We start from the raw sequence: 12,914 nt of genomic DNA, 5'->3' as shown, positions 1-12,914 counted from the left end.
GGTGACGACTGTGTTCATAGAATGGTTTGAGTTGAAATGGAACTCAAGGGTCATCAGGCTCCAACCCCCTAGCCCTAACAGCTTCCCAGGAGATCTCATCCAACAGTTCCTTAAACAGCCTGAAGTTCAGGGTCCTGGCTTCATGTTTTGCCAGGCCTACATAACTCAAGATCACAAACTCAACCAGAGCATGGTCGCTGCAGCCCAGGCTGCCTCTGATCTTCATGTCTTTAATTATCTCCTCCACACTGGTGAGCACCAGGTCCAGAAATGCTTCACCTCTGGTCAGGCTGTCTAATACCTGAACCTGAAAGTTATCATCAATGAAATCCAGGATTCTCCTGGATTATTTGCAGCTCACAGAAATATTAAAAATAGTGTTTTATAATTCAGAATTTGCTCTATCAAAGTGTTATTGTGCTCTTTGCATCTTCTAGCTTCCATGAAAAAAAAAAAATAGGAAGCATTACTTTCAGAGCAATCTATGTATATATGGAAGGAAAGGACAAGGAGGAAAAAAGACCAACATTGCTCAGACAGTAACATTGTAAAAAATATATATTCCTACTTCAGGGATGTCAAATAATTTTTAAGATAATACTGCATAAAATACTTCCACGTATTATATCCCCTTCATGCCAGTGAACAAATTTAGTTGTAACTAATCAGCTAAAAAGCATAAATGCAGTAGCTGCAAAGATCATTCAAACAGTAGCTGTAATTAAATATTACAAACAGTAAAGTGCTTTTTATAAAAGTAACAACAATAATTTTCATTTATAATTGCTTTCTGTGAAGATCACAAACATCTTCACAACAGAATGAGGGACATCAATTAGCACTTCCCAATAGTTAAAACCTATACAAGAAAGTCCCTTTTAAAAAATCACAGTGTTATAAATATCAGCACTCAGTAGGAAACTTGTCAGAACAGATTAAGCAGAAGCAGCCTGATGTGCAGTGCCCCTACCCAGCTTGAAGCAGGATCTGCCCTCAGAACCGGACTATGGGCAGACTTAGACTGGTTTCACCAAACCCAGCCGCTTTAAAGCCAAGCACCCAGGCCTGCATGGGTGTTCCAGTGGATTCACCTGCCAGCTGACAGCAATTGAAGTCATCACGATTTACCAGAGCTGAAATAATATTTGCACACTCATAGCCTGTGGTAAGCATGAAGGATAGCAGCAGCCTAGCCTCTATAGAAAGAGGCTCAACATAAGTCGCCTTTCCCAAGGACAAATCACAGTCACTGTGACTTACCTAATGCATGGCAGCCATTGAGACTTGAAGGCCAAGATCCACAAGGGTTGGTCAGTTTTAAGCAGTTTTTGTTCTTTTGTTTTAGAAGCAAGTTTAAGCTAAAACTAAATACGTGATTCAAACCAAAACAAGTGTCAACATACAGCTTAGCTCAATCGAATTAACTTGAAATCATTCTTAATCTAAAGGAGAGATAACTTGTGGGTATCCAGCATTTTGGCTTGCCTGGGCTGCACTGAGTAAAGAGGAATTGTCTTGGACCACATATATGTGGATCGCTCCAGAAGTAATGCCTCCTGTTTATTTCCATGGAAACAACAACACATACAGTGAGCACAAGAACATTGCTTGATAGAGTAAATCCTCAGCTACAGAACACCATTTTTCAACGCAACCCCCACTCCTAGCTATACATTCTCATCAGTGAGGACCAAGAGCCTGCATGCCACACTTGTAAAAACCTGCACCAGTGGAGTTAACACAGTGTTGTTACCATCACCGCTGAAACGCACCACCTACTGTCTTACTGTGCTCATGCATTGTTTGGTCTCCGTCAACGTTCAGTATGTATCAATGAATGAGTGCCATTTTTTCCACATAGAGGAACTCCGCGATACACCTTTGCTCCATACACACTTCCATATCAGAAGCCATTCTATCAGAGTGCCCCTCTGCTGTCATCACTCGGCCACAGCATGCAATGGAATGTTAGTGGGAAGGTTCACCCTCCACTGCCCTGCCACCACCATCCACCTGTGTTCCTCAGAGATTTTTAATGAAAATTTTCCAGTGCTTCATTCTTGAAAACAATTATTCACAAATGTGTGTTACTGCCAAAAAGCTATGACATGAATAAAACATCATGTGAAGCAAGGGGTATTTCTCCCTGCCAATACAGTGTTTATGAAAGTCCAGTAAAGAGACATGATCAGATTTTTGAATGTCTGATCCCAACTCTACATATTCTTTTTGAAAATCTGCAGGTCACGTATTTATGCTGACTGAAAACTGAGTCACAAATATTAAAAAAAGATAATTTCTTGACAATCTTGAAGTCTGTTCTTGAATTCCTTCGTCAAAACAGAAAGCAAGGCTGCATATTTTTCACTGTTTACAGGACTGCATTCAGCCACTGTGTGAAAATTCATGAACTTACTTGCTATTACTTGAGTTGGCACCACACTGCACTCCATGCCCAGACTTCAGCTCAGATGGGGCTCATAGCACACCACTGTCTGGTTGCTGCTGAGTTGCAGTTGCAAAGCTGCTTCCATGATGGCACAGGGTACAGGGCAAGCCAGACATGCCTGGGCTAACTAATTCATCTTTCAGAACCACCCAAGCAAACAGAGAGTTCTTTTTTGTCCAGAAAAGGCTGCATGAGCTGGCTCAAACAAGCCTCATACTACATCAAACTTGCCCAAATCCCTTCATATTGCAGAAGAGCTGCACACAGGGAGGGTCAGTATTCATGGTCACATCAGCCAGCTTTTGCAGGCTCTTTGGGCAAAAAACACTGCATCAGGATTCCTGCTGTGACATTATTGTGAAGGACAATGGCACACAGCAAGAAACCAGCAGAGGTATAAGAAGGGAGAATGCATTTAAGGAAGAGGGAGAAGCAGCATCAGATGGAGGCAGCAGAGCAGCTCAGCGCAGGCTGCCCTGACAGGCACTGAGCTGCAGCAATCTGCCTAACCCTTACAGCAACTTCTGCTCTATGACAGATGAGGCACAAAGAGTAAAGGCACAGGCAGGAGCAAGTAAGAGCCAGCTGCTGAATGACAGACCCTAAGAGGCTCCAGAAACACAGAGCTGGACGTGAGGCACTGTGCACAGTGCTTGCAGCAAAGGAAGTCAGATTTAGAGGGGAAAGAAAAGGAGAATAATAAGCTAACAACATGGAGTGCATTATAATTTCTGCCAGCATGGTCACTGGTGGGAAGTACAGACCATGCCTGGTTCGAATAAATCAATAATATTTTCCTTTGCTGTTCTGTGAATAACTGACTCCAGAAAATATCCTGACCTTGTGTCATCAATCTGTCTTATGGGAAGCAAGCTGCTGTCCTTAGACAACGGCAAAAGCATGCAAAATCGTAGGTCATGAAGAGATAAAGAAAAAGTTTGAATAACAACGACAGGCGTGTTTCTATTTAACTAATAAAACCCTTCTAAACATAAGAATAATTTTCAATACAATTACCCATGCATTAATTTCATAACACTTCACTCATGTTCCTTCTCTCCCTTGCCTTCCTTTTCTCTCTTTTCAGATTAAAGAAAATCCAGATGGGGTGCAGGTGCTGCAAAATGATACAAAGGTACAATAAAAGACGTTAAACTGAATAAAAGAACATTAGAACATGTCTGTGCTCCTCCACACCTACTGCTAAAATTAGTTGGAGATTGGAGCTTTCCCAGAGTTTGGGTATCTTTAAAGTCACGCCAAAGCATAAATGCTCTCCCTTCTCACAAATGCCCTTTTGATTTATTGTAATCGAGGTCTATTTCTATAATTCATGAGCCACAGAAATATCGTGTGGGACTGAAAACTCATCTTAACCAAAAAGATTTTCCTTACATAGGTAGCATAAGCTACCCTCAATTCAGCAGAATGAAGAGCACAGACTTTGTCAGAACCTCCCTCTCCCCTAAAAAATGAAAATCAGCTACAGATCCTTGCTTTTATCACAGTTCCTTATTTATTTTTAATTAAATTAGCTGCAAGAACAATTTCTATGTTAAAAGTCATCCTGAAGGACACTTGTTTTAAAAAGACAACACTTCAGTCCCACTTAATGGTTACTCTTTTCCTTGGCCACATCTCCAAAACAGGTAAGGAAGTGGGAAAAAGCACTGGTCCTACGAGAAACAAGGGAGGTTCTTTGATATCTTCCTGGGCTTCTAGTGAACCTCACTACAGCGGTCAGTTCTGTGCTACTCTCAGGAGTCTACAGTAATTCAACATTTCCATTCAGTTTAGGTCATTCTCAGGACCTCAGGTAAACCTCAGCGACACCAGTTCCTTAAGAACTCAAGCTTAAAAATGAAGCATAAGCATTTTTAAGTACTACTAACATTTCTTCTACAAACTTTTCTTATGCCAGCTACATTTTTGATCCAGAAGAATTACAATCACCTGGATGCACTCACGAAGGAAACAGCTACAAACAAGATGAGCAAAGAAGCAATAAATTCAAATTCAAACAGAACCGTGAAATTAAAGAACAGAAAAAAGAACTCCAGAAGGATGAGCTAAATAGAACAGGAATTAAAAATCGTGTAAACAGCACAGGGGAGACCCTCTGGAACCACAGAGGCGATGCTTTTCAAGATGACAGCCTTGTGAAGTGTGTTGCAAAGCTTGACGTTGCAGTCAATGGCAGCAACTCCCATGCTGGTGTGCACCCCACTCTCAGCCCCAGCACAAACTCAGTGAAGGAAGCCAGTGAACAGGGCACCTCCAGCCAGCCAGCAGAGCCTTCTTCAGTCAACACTGGAGACTTCCACTCCAAATTGAATGAGTGTGGCCAAGAGCTTGACCTAGGAGCAGGCAGACACAGGAAGGCAGACTGCAATCAGACAAACAGTATTCTAGGTGTGAAGCCCCAGTCTGTAGAAGATAGCAACTTTCCCCAAGGAAGTGCAGTACTGGAGATCCAAAATAATGATGCCATAAGACTGCCAGATATAGATTATTGCCAAAATGGCAATCAAATCAGGAACTATGTTGAAAAAGATAGCATTTCAGTCAACTGTGCACACCCAGACCAAATGAGTAAGCATTCAGTACTGCAGGGCCAAGACCTTCATGTAACCTCACCTTTGCATATGAAGAAAAGCAGTATCGAGCCTTTTAACAGTGACTCTGCAGGCTTGAGTGAGGACATTCCCAATAGCATTGCTGCCACAGCTGTGCCCACAATAGCACAGGCACCCACACACAACAGCCACAAAGACATCAATGGACAAATTGAGGAGGAAGACGCAGAAGTAGCAGCCGCTTTGGCTGCACTGGAAGCTGCAACTGCAGGTGAAGACCTGGAAGAGGATGATGAATACTAGATGAAGGTCTCTTTCTGATAGAATGGGTGAGATCCAGATTTTTTTTTTTCGTGGATTTACATGAATGCATGTGCTGTTCATGGGGACAGCTGTTACAAAACCTATATATGAAAAGAGTTGGGACTAAATCTCTATCCCTTTGAATGTTTTATACAGCCTTCTAACTTCTACTGCCTGAGGCACACACACTCTTCTGTACAGGACAAACCAGGAGGGCAAAGCATCATTCTTTACACACATGATATTCTGCTGTATATCCACCTCATCTGGTCTCACACAAACATTTCCCTCAGTTTTGACTCTCAGGAGGGTCTGCGCACACTGCATTTTCCAGGTTCAGAAAAATTCCATTATTTAAAACTGAACTATAGAAGACATGGAGTTAGAAATCACAGATTTTCATGTTAGCACAAACAATTAAAACTGACCCACAGCTCTATAATACAGCGTGAAAGGAAGAAGGCAGCTAGCTCACACTTCAGTTCAAGCACAGGTGGGTTTAGGATGATAACTCTACTTTTTCTGTTACACCTTGCCTGGACTTGATCTGATACCCCAGTGACTTGCTTTCATAGAATCAGAATTGCTCAGGTTGGAAAAGACATTCAAGATCATCAGGTCACAACCACAACTTAACCACACTACCTTAACTCTAACAACCCACCTCTAAATCACATCCCTGAGCACCACATCCAAACAGGTTTTAAACACACCCAGGGATGGTGGCTCAACCACCTCCCTGGGAACCCAATTCCAGTGCTTAACAACCTTTTCTGTAAAGAATTTTTTCCTGATATCCAAACTAAACCTCCCCTTGCACAACTTGAGGTCATTTCCCCTTGTCTCGTCACCAGTGAGAAGAGACCAACCCCGCTCTCACTGGAAGCACCTTTCAGATATTGGAAGAGAGCAATAAGGTCTCCCCTCAGCCTCCTCTTCCCCAGACTAAACAGCCCCAGTTCCTTCAGCAACTCCTCATAGGGCATACTCTCCAAGCCCTTCACAAGCCTTGTTGCCCTTCTTTGGACCTGCTCCAGCACCTCAGTGTTCTTTCTGTACTGAGGTGCCCAAAACTGAACACAGCACTTGAGGTGGGGCCTCACCAATGCCAAGTACAGGAGCTGGATGACTTCCCTAGTCCTGCTCACCACACCAATCCTGATACAAGCCAGGATGCCACTGGCCTTCTTGGCCACCTGGGCACACTGTTGGCTCATATTCAGCTGACTGTCTATCAGTACACCAAGCTCTCTTTCCATCAGGCAGCTTTCCAGCCACTCCTCCTCAAGTCTGCAGGGTTGCCTGAGGTTGTTGTGACAAAAATGCAGAACCCAACACTTGGTCCCACTGAAACTCATACAGTTAACCTTGGCCCATTGATCCAGTATATCCACAACCCTCTGTAGTGCCTTCCTACCCTCTGGCTGTTCAACACTCCCTCCCAACTTGGTGTCATCTGCAAACTCACTGAGGGGTGCACTCAATCCCCTCATCAAGATCATCAATGAAGATGTCAAATAGGAGTGGCCCCAAATACTGAACCCTGGGGGACACCACTCATGACTAGCTGCCAACTGGAGTCAACTCCGTTGCCACAACTCTGGGCTCAGCCATCCAGCCAGTGTTTCACCCAGCAGAACGTATGCCCATCCAAACCAGGGGCAGCCAGCTTCTCAATGAGGATGTTGTGGGGGACAGTGTCAAAGGCTTTACTGAAGTCCAGATAAATCACATCGACAGCCTTACCTTCATCCACTAAGATGTCTTAGAACTAAGTCAGGTTTGTCAAACAGGATCTACCATTCGTAAACCCATGCTGACTGGACCTGATCCTCTGGTTGACCTTCAATTGGCCCATGATGGCTCCTGAGATTATCCATTCTATAACCTTCCCTAGCACTGAGATGAGACTGATAGGTCTAATTGATCAATTTAGATTATCAAAACAGCAGAAGCCAAGCCAAAGTCAAGAGTGAGAAAGTCAGGTGGGTTAATGAGCATAAGAACCATGCACACAGTAACAGAAGTGCTGAAGAGGGATCAAAATTAATTCCTACTAGATAGATTAAAACACCTTGAAACCACAGCCTGAGATCTCTGTACTCTGATAAATTTTCCAAGCCTACATCACTTGCCTTAACAAGACAGTTTGAAAAGAAGTTGTGTCTTCAAGCTCCCCAGCAAGATGTGTTGCTTATGCATAACCACAAAGAGCCAGTAAGGTCACATCTCTGACTTGACTGCAGTCCCTAGTCTTACAGCAGGAAAGATTGTGCTTACAAGCTGAATTAAGCATAAGACCTCAGAGTATCAGACCTGCATTCCTGGTAAGCTTACTACTCCTCTGATCTTCAGACTATTGAGTTACTTTTGTTGGATTCCTTGTGGAAAGCTAAAGAGTTAGAGATCAACTCGGTGCTGTTGTTTCATCTAAAGGTGGATATTAACAGTTGTAATAGGAAACACTTGAAATTTTATACTGACATGTTGTGGTTTCTGAGCCTGTTAAGCGCTCAATAAATTTTTTAAACTTACGAAAAATTATCTGGTGGTTTTTGTACTTCACATAATTTTGATTATACAACAGTTACTTAAAAATAAAAGGTAAATCCTTCACTAGATACACAATAAACATCAACTATGTATTTGCCAACTGTATATGCTGAATGCTAAAACCATTAACGTACATGTAAGAATCAGAATAAGAGGTGAGTCTTAAGCAATGTATAAACACTTAAAGAATTTGTTTAAATGCAGATTCCCTCCTTTTATCCAAATACTGCAAGATAAAAAGAAGTTTTCCATTTCTCTAAGCTAGGGACTTCCAGCACAAATCAAAGTCAATTATTATCTTTCTCCCAGAGAAGTAGAACAAAGCAGATGAGAGCACGCTGTTCACAAAGGACTTTCAAACCAAAGCAGCTCCCAGACACGCAGAATCAGGTATCTCTGCTGAGACAGTGCTTTTGACCACTGGGCTCTAGGCTTGCAATCTCTGCAGGGACCAGATGGGCCATACATGTTTGCTGTGGGTCACATTCCCATTGCCTTAATTGTAAAGCAGACAACGCATTGCAAAACAAGTACATTCACTGCACGGAAAACACCTGGTCAAGGCTCCTCTTGACTGAAAAAGTAAGTCAGAGACCTCTATACCTCAAATCTGCAGGGTGCAAAAACTTTTCTGAAACAAGTATGAGGTATCATCGCCACTCAGATTTTCCTCACCTCCTATCTAAAATGCTGGATAGGGCTTCGGGCAGCCTGACCTAGTGGGTGGTCTTTAAAGTCCCTCTCAACCCACACCATTCTATGATTCTACACAAGTATGTGTGCTGAGCATCAGCCACATCACATATTGGTGTAATCTCAGATATACACCATGTCCAAACCAATGTTTTGTACATTCATTTATAGAGTAGAACCTAAGTGTTTCTGCTTTCTCTTGAAGCAAAAAAAAATGAGAGCTAGTCAGCCAACACTGGTTAATGTTTCTATATTTGATGAATTTCTACACATGTAAGTGTGAAGACATTTGTGTAGAAATGAAGAACAAACAATATGGAAAACTATTACAAAAGCTGGAAATTCTATTAAAAAATATTTCACCTCAGAAGCTGATATTTTACTGGATATTCTCTAATGATAGGCAGACAGCTTAAAGGGAAATTGTAGATTTTCTGAGTGTAAGCAAAGAGATGCTGAATATGAGTAAGCTAATAATGTTCTCTTTTAGCAGTGGGTCAGCACTGGGTAATTATAAACAAAAATTCAGATCATGGCATAGATCCCAAATATGAACAACAGGGAAGGAAGATGTCCCAGTCCACCCAACTGAAGGAAATTAATTGATTTTATCCTTAAGTAAATATTAAAGGGCACATTTATTTACAAAGCAACAACAAAAACCAAGAGACGACAATGCAGAGTTCTTCAGGTCAGCAAACAAAATCATAACAAGAAAGTAGGAATCTGGAAATAGATAAATTCCACGCTTCTTTTTTTTAAAGAACAAAGGCAATTGACTGGGCAAGTGTTGCTATGGAGACTCTCCATTAAAAATTAAAATCCAGAAATAGAAAGTCATTATTTGCTAAAAGATGCTTTAAAGTAATCTAAAAATACAATTTTTTATCATGTAAATTCATGAAACAAGAAACACTGACTTAAAAAGATAAAAATTAATATTTCCCTCATGTTGCATCTGCAGTTTTAATTTTCTAAATATGATTTAATTTTCCATAAGATTAATTCTTGCCAATATATCACATTTGGATAAACAAGAATAGAATATATGAACATTTATAACAGCCTATTTATACAATATTTCATACATTTATTCAAATGCTTAAGTTGAACATTTTAATTACCTTGAAATGATTTCACTCAATGGATTATTTATCCTGAATTGTGACATCCCTCCAAAATTAAATGCAGTAGAACTTAGCACGCTAAGAACACAAGAAAATAAGTTTATCAAAGTCAGTCTACATGGGAACTAATTTATTTTTAAAGAAAGTATTATCAACAGAGTTGCTTTAGACAGTGTTCCAGGTTTTTGTACATCTGTATCGCATACAGTGCTTAAGACTGTTGGACGCCTATAAAGAATTCTCATTGGCCTTTCCAACAAGAACTGCCCTTGGAAAATAATTTTATTATATTTTTTCCTTCCTTGCCATCATGAAAACAAAGTAGAAAGTCCCCAGCTCCTCCCCTGGGCAGGCCTTCCAAATTTCTCGCGCACACGCACACACGCACACACACACACACACACACTCTCCCTCTTCTCCCCTCGCCCACCCCCTCTCCCCCCCCCCACACACACACTCTCAAAGTCAGGCAGCTCAGCCTCTTTCTCCACTAAGGATTTCACTTGGGATCTCAGGGAAATTTATTTTAAATTTTTCATTCATTCTGAACCTTCACAGTAACTTTCCAAACTTCAGAAGAGAACTAGAATTGAACCAAGTAAGATAAACAGAAATATTCAGCCTGCACCTATAGATAATACTACTTGTGTCAGCTGCTACTGACTGAGCAGCGTTCCAGCTGCTTCGGGATTTTTTCTCAGCATAAACAGTCACGTTTTTATTAAAGATTCTGTTTGTTTGTTACAATGGTTTATTACAGCTTCAGAGCTGATCATTATTTAGTAGCCTGTCTATCACTTCTCTTGGGCAGTGACCAACTCACTGTCTGAGCCCCTTTCCCCACTCCCTCATGCTTCCATCCTTCAGTCAGAGGTGAGCAGTATCTCCTTGGACGACTTTACGCAGCCAACAACATTCTTTCAGTGAATTGGGACAGACAAAGACTATCTTGATTTTGTTTTTAACCCAATTGCTGAAGTTCATAACCAGTCATCTCATAACCATCCTCACAAACAAAACTGTGTGGAAGCTGAACAGATCCCTGCCCTGAATCTCAACTGAAATGACTGCAGACCAAACAACACACCAGCTTTTTTCTATACTTCACAATTCAGTTCTGTACGTTACCAACAGGGGGAAAAAAAAAAACAAACACAAAAAAACAAGTATTTCAGGAAATACAGCATCCTGTTACTATGTCAGGTGGCAGATAACTTTAGAAAGAGCACTGAACCAGCCCCACAATGAAACCATGTCACACGAAGGCTGTGGTTTAATTTGTTTGCTCATTGTGCTCACTGTTATTTACTCTGAGTCAGAGATTAGCTTCATCTCATGAGGGTGCAGAAGCACAAGCAAGGCAACGCCCTCAGCCTTTCAATCTCAAGGTTGGTCAAATTTTCAATTTGATCTGTGACCACATACACTGTGTGCCACTCTTAACAATCCAAGCTGCACCATGAGGTAGCCAGTAGGTTAAGGAGACTTATTCTAAAGGAGAGGAATGTACACAACAGACACAATATGACTACGAGCAATAGGACAAACACGAATGTATCAATGAGATGAAAATATCATGTAAGTATTTGATGACAAACTGCAGAGATCAGGCCAATAATTTCCTGGAATTAATGCTACAGGTTGTTTCCATCTCTTGTCTAGTGATTGATATCTAAATAAAGCTTTACTTTCGTCCAGTTCTCATTTGAGAATCAATTCCAGCAACAAGATAATTAAAAAAAAAAAAAAGAAGAAGAAGAAGATGAGGATAAAATCTTCAGAAAAACCTTCAGATATCTATGCAAATTTTGGCATTTCCAATTCAAGGTCTGCTATATCAGAAGGTTTTGCTGTGGCCAAAACCAGTACAGATTTCTCTGTCTCTCCCCCCAGTATCCATCTCCAGAAATGAAGGAAACATTATAGGCTGTTAACCCAATGAATTTCAGTTTGGTAGATACAAGTGACACAAAGGTTAATGTATGAAGCATTCGGAGCATTTTCCCAGAACAAATGACACTATCTCATTTCAGTTATTGTTAATTTCTAGTGATTAATCTCCTGTTTATTGAAACTTGCGTATGAAACTCAGCTAGTAAAAGCAGCTTCAAAAAAGAAAAAACCCAACATTAATCAAAATAAAAACACATATTCCACCCTAATTGCGAATTGCTTTTCCAGAGTCATGCATTTGTGTTAATTAGCAGCTGATGCGCACAGCTATTGTTTTGACGTGAGCCACACATGTCCTGTTCTCTCTCATTGCTTTGATTAAAAATTTGGCTTGAGGAGAGGTTTGCGTTATTCCTCTCAGTAATTGCAGCAGCCACTTCCCGGCTCCGGGAAGGGCACAGCGGTGGGGCTCGGCTCGGCTCTGCCCCCCCGGGGACGAGATGGGGACAGGGCAGGAACGGGGCAGCCCCCGCCCCAGCACCGCCCCCTGCTGGTGGGGCACAGGGGGCCCCGCTGCCCAGCCCCGGGGTAGCGAAATGCAATTACTAAAAAGGTACCTCTGATTAAATTGGAGCTTTTCGTTGTTTTTAAAACACTTTGGCGCGCGCTCTAAGGAAAGTTTTCTTGAATAATCCATTAAAGCGTCAATAGCTCCCTCTGCTGCCACAAACACATTCCAGCTGCTCTACACCAAACTGCTCACGGGGGGCACAAACCATCGCGTTCCTGCACACGTCCCTCTGTACACCTACACGCGTAGTGAAAGTAGAAACTGCGATACGGGATGTATACTTAAACATCCTCCTAAAGTTGCTGCTTTTCAGAGATCATTATTACGACTGTAAGTCAGGATACTGTACCCCCTTACCTGGGCACCTCACTGGGTGTACAATGATGTATCCACACCGAGTAGAGGGATGAAAGCAGGAACCAAGAGTACCACATGTTTAAAACAACAAAGAAGTGATCACAGAATGACTGAGCACACATGGACTGCTTATACCAGAGGTTCCCGATTCACTTTTTGTCAGCCAGAAGCCCTGAAGGCATCTGAAACCCCTGTAAGCATTTGGATAGCTACATTTATTTATTTTTTTAGGACAGCAAGATAAGCTTCTCTCAAACTGGGATACTGCCCTTTCCTGTTCTCAGGCAAGGAGAAGACAGGTAATAATGGAAGCAGGGAAAAAAAAAAAAAAAAATCAGAAAGCTTACATGTGTAAAGTGAGCAGTTACACTGACAGAAAAATCTACTTGCCA

General features: G+C 41.6%; 1 protein-coding gene across 4 annotated transcripts in view; it reads left to right on the top strand.

Moving 5' to 3' along the window:
* Positions 1-7,869, top strand: part of PGCKA1 (PDCD10 and GCKIII kinases associated 1) — a 42,514-nt gene extending 34,645 nt beyond the window's left edge. For 3 of the 4 annotated variants that reach the window (XM_019614905.3, XM_085223333.1, XM_085223332.1), the window contains 2 exons: positions 3,537-3,584; positions 4,371-7,869. In XM_019614905.3, the coding sequence (XP_019470450.1) occupies positions 3,537-3,584; positions 4,371-5,328 (1,006 nt within the window). In that variant the 3' untranslated portion in view covers positions 5,329-7,869. The remainder of the gene's footprint in view (positions 1-3,536; positions 3,585-4,370) is intronic. The other variant, XM_010710304.4, reaches the window with a different exon arrangement.
* The last annotated feature ends 5,045 nt before the right edge of the window (positions 7,870-12,914 follow it).

Source organism: Meleagris gallopavo, chromosome 4 (genome assembly GCF_905368555.1).
Source record: "Meleagris gallopavo chromosome 4, MGAL_WU_HG_1.1, whole genome shotgun sequence".
Lineage (NCBI taxonomy): Eukaryota > Metazoa > Chordata > Aves > Galliformes > Phasianidae > Meleagris > Meleagris gallopavo.
The sequence above is the reverse complement of the archived record's forward strand: the minus strand, read 5'-3'. Positions and strand labels throughout refer to the sequence as shown.